Source organism: Gymnoscopelus microlampas (assembly GCF_963454915.1).
Source record: "Gymnoscopelus microlampas genome assembly, chromosome: 9".
NCBI lineage: Eukaryota > Metazoa > Chordata > Actinopteri > Myctophiformes > Myctophidae > Gymnoscopelus > Gymnoscopelus microlampas.
In genome coordinates this window covers 44,760,631-44,767,602 of record NC_139946.1, presented here as the reverse complement: position 1 = coordinate 44,767,602, position 6,972 = coordinate 44,760,631, and the positions used below count along the sequence as shown (strand labels likewise).

At 38.7% G+C, this 6,972-nt stretch overlaps 1 protein-coding gene across 1 annotated transcript; it reads left to right on the top strand.

Annotated features, from left to right (window-relative positions):
* The first annotated feature begins 1,174 nt into the window (after nt 1–1,174).
* dnajc19 (DnaJ (Hsp40) homolog, subfamily C, member 19) lies at nt 1,175–5,383 on the top strand. Its single transcript, XM_084065724.1, has 6 exons — nt 1,175–1,307; nt 2,819–2,870; nt 3,484–3,557; nt 3,877–3,956; nt 4,720–4,790; nt 5,202–5,383. Exons 1-6 carry the CDS (start codon nt 1,305–1,307, stop codon nt 5,270–5,272), a joined length of 351 nt encoding a protein of 116 aa, XP_083921850.1. The 5' UTR covers nt 1,175–1,304; the 3' UTR covers nt 5,273–5,383.
* The last annotated feature ends 1,589 nt before the right edge of the window (nt 5,384–6,972 follow it).

The window sequence follows — 6,972 nt, the reverse complement described above, 5'->3', positions numbered from 1 at the left end:
TCGCTACTGGGGCTAATTGCCTCCGCACTGGCAGTGACAGTCACTGTGTCTGTGTCTTCTTTATTTTTACTACTAAACCACTTTCTGATGTCCATTCTACAAGCTATGGCACATGATATGGCTAGGAACGGAGCAAACTTTTTTTTGTTTTGATTCGTTTTGCGCGCTTTTCCACTTCCCTCGCTCGCGTGAACAGGAAGAGGTTTGGGTCAAAATAAATCACAAAATAGCTGCTCTGTCCATGGTGCTGAAATAACACCGCTACTGCGCTCAGACACTCAGTGCGCTCTCAGCCGCTCTGGCTGCGCTGGGTGTCGTGGCCGTCAGGGCAGATGATAGAAAATCGGGAAATTAGACCATAATTATATTATAGACCCTAGCCCTATAGGGGAAGATTGTATGTTTCAATACTGTTATTGTAATTATAATATTCAGCCAATATATATATATATATATTTTTTTTTTTTTAGAGAACATTTTTTTTTTTTTTTTTTTTTTTTAGAGAACATACACTGAGGGGGCACAATTTGAAACTGAGGGGGCCAGACTGTGGGTAGCTCTGGTCCATAGCATTACAATGAGTTCTCCTTATCGCTATGTTACTTTCGAGCCGTTGCCCTCACACCCAGGTAAAGCAGCCTCTCGTCTCTAGTAAAAAATAAAAACTGCACTTTCGCTACTCATCAAAACAAAGACTGTTTTAAGATGCTGAAAGCCTACTTTCTTTAGTGGGAACACTCTGAGCCCCCCACCTCACGTCTAAAATACACTTTTTGACCAGAAAAGAAAATATTCCACCGGAAGGGAAAATAATTGTCAACAGAAATATTTCATTTACCAGATCTGTAGGGGGCGCAGTGGAATAACTAAAACATGTTTTCCTTCCGGTGAAACATTTTCTAATTTAGCCAAAAAGAGTATTTTAGACGTGAGGTGGGGGGCTCAGAGGGTCCCCACTAAGGAAAGTAGGCTTTCAACATCTTAAAACGGTCTTTGTTTTGGTGAGTAGCAAAAGTGTAGTATTTATTTTTTACTACAGACGAGAGGCTACACAGTCTGCGCTACCGGGGTTGTGCGGGCAACGGCTGACAAGTACCATAGCGTTACTGTGGCTAAAGCCTGGTGACGCGAGGTTACACTGCCGACACACTGCTGCGATACTTACGACAGCGCTAGTCACTTTCCGGCAGAGTGGTAAACATGAGAGGTCAGTTAGTTAATGTGACAGACAGTTAATAACTGACCAGGCAGAGGGGCCATATCAAAAGTTATGATTTGAACAGAGACAGCAGCGTTACATAAACATGGTGAGTTGACATTTACTGTCCTTATATTACCTCCAGAGCTTGAATGAGTGCAAAAAGAAGGATGTCTGACTGGTGTGTTGTTAGCAAGTGTTAGCTTCATGTGTAATGCAACGTCCCGCTTTACGATCGAACTAGCCCTGAAACATGAACATGAACTTCAACCTGGTGTTTGCACTTTCTCCCTTTCTGACCCGTACATCTACGTTCAGATTTCAAATATAAAGTGCTTACGCCATGGCCATGGATGTTATAGTTATGTACGGGCCCTCAGAAGTACCCGTATCTTCTGTATTGTTCAATAAAAAACATTTTAATCTGATCGGTGGCCATTTTCTACCTTTTTTCGCTAGCTACGTTACCCTATCGGTTGGGAGGTGTATTGCACGCTGATGCATTTATAACTGTATGTGAAAATGGCCACCGATTGGATTAAAATACTTTCTATTGAACAATACGGAACGTACGGGTACTTCTAAGGACCCGTACAGTATTGTAACATCTGTGGCCATGAGATCAGCACTTTATTTTAAATCTGGACGTTTATGTAGATGTGCGGGCCGTAAATGGAGAAAGTGCAAACACTAGGTTGAAGTTAATCCATGATGGTCTAGCCGCAAGCAACTCTAGATCCTATTTTTAATATGAAATCTAGAGTTGCAATACCAACCCTTGACAGCCCATTCATCAAAACAGAAACGTCTGATCTGATTGTATTAAACGACGTTAAACTCACCAGCATTGCAGCTGTACGGAAAGCTTGAATTTTCCTCTTTAAGTGTTGGAGATTGTTTGGAAGCGCTCGTTGGCAATCAATCAACTGTCCTGTTACCACCTGTTTCTAAATGTCACTTCATGCAGGAGGAGGCAGCAGGACGCTGCGTCATTGAAAACGAGTGCTTCCAAACTCCAACACAGAAAAATAATCACTTGCACGGAATTCATTGACAGAAAGTAGCTCATAACATGTCCATGGTGGATTTTTATGAAACAAAGGTTACTTAAAGCCAAAGGGAATTACCACTCATTTTCAACATTGAATGCATGTCACTCACATGACCTCAATCAATTATCCAGTCCTAGGCAACATAGAGGGGGGGGGGGACTTTCTTCTTATTTCCACACAACAGCTCTAAAGTGTATTAAAGATAGTTCAATGTTGAACATGAGTGGTATTCCCCTTTAATGAGCTTGTAGATCTGCTATTTTAAAAATATTTGTATTCATTTACTGTATACATGTGAAAACTTGTGAAAGGGGGACATTCTGCACAATGAGTACTTTTACTTTTGGTACTTTAAGTATATTTTGATGCCAATACTTTTGTACTTTTACTCAAGTACATTTAGAATTCCGGACTCTTACTTGTAACAGAATATTTTCTACACCATGCAGTATTGCTACGTTTTCTTAAGAAAACCATTTGAGTAATTTTTCCAGTTCCACCACTGGTAAACACTGAGGTCTGCATGGTGTGTGTTATAAACATAAACTGACCTCTGTCATCCACACAGGCCAGTTCAGTGGTTGCTGCGGGATTGGCGCTGGCAGCAGCAGGATTTGCAGGTACATTATAGGCTATAGAGGAAGAGGGTAGATCATTTATTTAGACATAATGTGTCTTTTTAGGTATTACTGTAAATGACCTTTTTTTTTAAATCTCTTGTCACTATTAACTATAAAATTAGATAAGACTTTTAACGTTAGAATGAACATTATGATTACACTTTCTTGCAAATCAGGCTATTCAGGCACTCAAAATCAATCAGGAATAGTGACGATATTTGTAGATAGATATATATTGAGACTCTGTCTCAATGTATTTTTTACTGGTTTATATATATATATATATATATATATATATATATATATATATATATATATATATATATATATATATATATATATATATATATATATATATATATATATATATATATATATATATACACAACTTTCAATTCAATTTAATATTTGAGCTTTTGAAACATATTTCCTTACTGTTACCATTTTTTTTGAGTGCCTGGGACCTATATTTTCTTGTTTGGCTATTTCTTTGTTCCAAGAGCACAAGACATTACCCTATATTTTGTCCAAATACCTTTTTACTTACTTGAGCACCTGGTTGTCTGTCCAGTAAATGTGTGTTTACCCTCCACACATTTATTTTGTCTTCCAGGGCGCTATGTAATCCAGGCTATGAAACACATGGAACCTCAGATGAAACAAGCCTTCCAGAACTTGCCCAAATCGGTACGATGGAGTGCGCACACACACAAAATAGACACAATTTTGTTTTCATTATGGAAATGTATGTATTCCTGACCTGACCACACACATCATGAACATTTCCACCCTTTAATGACGTGCCCAAAATAGGGCCGCCAGGTTGAAAGTGGTTAATGGCAGCAAAATAAACAATAATGGTATCAGTATCGGCTATCGGCTAAATTGTTATTCTAAACATCGGTATCGACCAATAATTTCCGTATCGGTGCATCCCTACCACATAGTTTTGTATATTATGTGTGAAGGTACAGGGCACAGTTTGACCTTTTGGTTGTTGCTACAGGCGTTTGGAGCAGGATACTATAAAGGTGGATTTGATCCAAAGATGAACAAGAGAGAGGCTGCACTTGTTTTAGGTGTCAGGTGTGTATCTGAAGGTTTACCCCTCACTTGTAGATAAGCAGCATTATGTTGCATTTTATGTAGCTTTTCCTTTTAAAGACGTTGGTGTGTGTTTTGAATGACATACTGTGTAGACCAGGGGTCTTCAACGTTTTCAGGCCAAGGACCCCCTAGCTGAGAGAGAGATGAAGCAGGGACCCCCTCTATATTGTATAAAATTGTGTTTCAGATTTTCTTTTTGTTTGTTTACTTGGTCTGCTATTTTTTCCCCTCTACACCTATACCTCTTTGCCAAAAATAGCAGATCTACAAGCTCACAACGCCTCGCGCTTGTAGATCGGCTATTTTTGGCTAAAGTTCTCCTCAGAAAAGGGATGCTAGGGTTCAAGTGGTTAAGGTAAAAAGAAAAACCATATCACACAAAGATTTGGCGGACCCCCTGTAGTAACTCTGAGGCCCCCCTAGGGGTCCCGGACCCCCTGTTGAAAACCCCTGGTGTAGACCATGGCTAGAGTTTAGCATTTACTGTATGTGAGCTAAATGAATACGGATAAGATCTACTCGACAATATTTGATCGATTTCTGGACCAACAATACTTTTTTCTCACTGTCACACAAGATGCTCTTTGTTGTGTTTTAGTTTTTACGTCACAAGTTACTCAAAGCTATTGCTGCATGTTATCCATTCTATCTTTCCTTGCACTCTTCACTATCAGTGTACCATTAAAAACTATATTTTATAGAATATGATAATTATTTTTCTTTATTTCCCTCTGTCCTCCAGTCCCACAGCCAACAAGAATAAGATACGAGATGCCCACAGAAAACTGATGGTCCTAAATCACCCTGATAGAGGTAAACAGAACTATTCAGGAAAACCCTACCACCCTACAACCGTACTGTATATGATCAGCCCTTGTTATATCTCATTAGAGAGGACCTGTCAGAATCAGAATATTAAATTTGTCTCGTGACATTGATGCAGAAATATGTTGATAGCTTAAATAGGCACATTCTGAAACACATGGCATAGATACCTTAAATACAGAGCTAGGGTACATGGAAAGTAGACTATAAATATTTGATTTCAAATATACCGTCAACATTCAGTCAGTGTTTATTCAGGCAGCATGGAATCCAGTTGCCAAGGTGTGTTGAGTGTCCAGTAGGGCATGGGTCATTCAGACTGATCATCAATTTAGAGAGAGTGAGCATTACTTATGAAATATATGTGTGTGTTTGTTCGTTTGTGTTCTTTTCTCCCAGGTGGATCACCTTACCTAGCAGCAAAGATAAATGAAGCTAAGGATCTTATGGATGGCCAGAATAAGATATAGAAGACATTATGCTATTTCATACTGTTGTTGATATTGATGTTATTCTGCTGACTGAGCAAGGGTCTTTTCTGAACGTGATTGTGCCCAAATAAATTATGTATTGATTTCTCACTTATTGTCTGCTTGTGGCTGTTCATTTAATGTATCATTTTGTTTATCCAACCGATTTTTCCCATTGATCCAAACTGTAGTTAACAGTATGAGTATTAGCCCTATGTGCTAAATCCAAACAATACTGTCTAAATGAAAGCAGTGCTAACTTAATGCCAGCTGTTTCTCGCAAATGCATGCATGCAATTGCAAACACCACCACCTCTGTAAAATTATTCAGAGATTCTCAAACTATGGGTCGATACCACATTTGACAACTGAAAAAAGAAATGTATCATTCACATTCGTTTTAAAAAAGCATAGCATTTTCCTTGGGTTTTTTTGTTCTGGCAACAGGTAGGCTATGTGTACGTATATTCTTCCATTAGGAATACATAGGACCACAATGAAAAAGAGTCCCCAGGATGTTTTTGTTTTGACCTTTTAGCCTAATGTCTTACTGTACCATGTGCCGTTTACATTTCTGACTATTAATGTATTCAGTCAATCGAATTAGAAACGGCAGGACTCAGGAACAGATTTTCTAAATAAATATCGTTGCTGTCAGGCAGAAAGCCTGTCTCCATTTCAACTTTGATTTGTAAATTAATTCCCTACTTCATAACGTCACGCAAAAGTAGTGAAAATATCAGATGTACAAGCTCACAGCGACTCGTGAGCTTGTAGATCGCTATTTTAAAATGATAAAAAAGGAACGGTTTTGGACTTGCAAGGTTTCCGCCCGACAGCAACGATATTCATATTCAAGCATATATTATTTATTTCAACTTTGAAGTTGCACTATCAAGTGTGGGGTCACCAAAGCATGTCCCCCATAAAGCGGAATCCTGGTATTAAAAGAATATTGAGAACCCCTGAATGACTACATAGTAATGATCAATGTGTTGTTGGCACAGTGCACAGAAAGTTGAAGATGCCTGGGGAAAAAGACAAGTGGTTCCCACCGTCAGGGTTCTTCTGCCTGCGGTGGTTGAGTGAGTCATCACAGAAACAGTTGTTGAAGGTTAACCCATTAAAACCAAAAGGAAAGCATCTGTCATTTTTTGATTTCTTCGGCTATTCAAAAATAGCAGATATACAAGCTCATACAACACGGCACAGAGTGCTATGAGCTTGTTGATCTGCTATTTTCGAAAAATCGTGAAAATGTGTGCAAATCTTTGAATATATGTTTTTTAAAGGTGACATTTGTAACTCAAAATTGTATTGATTTTTGAAGAAGAAAAACGTATGTTGCTATATATCTGTGGTGCTCAAACTTTTTCATGTCAAGGACCTCCCAAAATTATATGTATTTGGCCGCGGACCACCATCTCAAAATATTTTGTTCCAGGGATGCCCAAAAGCAAAGATCTGCAAAACAATTAAGATTTTTTGCAAAACAATTGCAGATGTACAAGCCGCGCTATGAGCTAGTTCCTTTAATGGGTTAAACGGATTACACAGGAGTTGGCAAACATGAACCTGGGAGGCATTGTCTCAATTTGTAACAATTGCTGCATCTGTTGCTCCTTTGATGAAGTCTGGCTATGTGAACTACTGGTTGTTCTCATGAGTCAAGTACTTATTTTTATACACCAGTGGAGTTT

What these genes read in the sequence shown, in the direction of transcription:
- dnajc19 (XM_084065724.1), top strand. An exon ending in GGCAGCAGCAGGATTTGCAG is followed by an intron (nt 2,871 to 3,483) that starts GTACATTATAGG and finishes TTTGTCTTCCAG; the next exon opens with GGCGCTATGTAATCCAGGCT. An exon ending in GCACTTGTTTTAGGTGTCAG is followed by an intron (nt 3,957 to 4,719) that starts GTGTGTATCTGA and finishes TCTGTCCTCCAG; the next exon opens with TCCCACAGCCAACAAGAATA.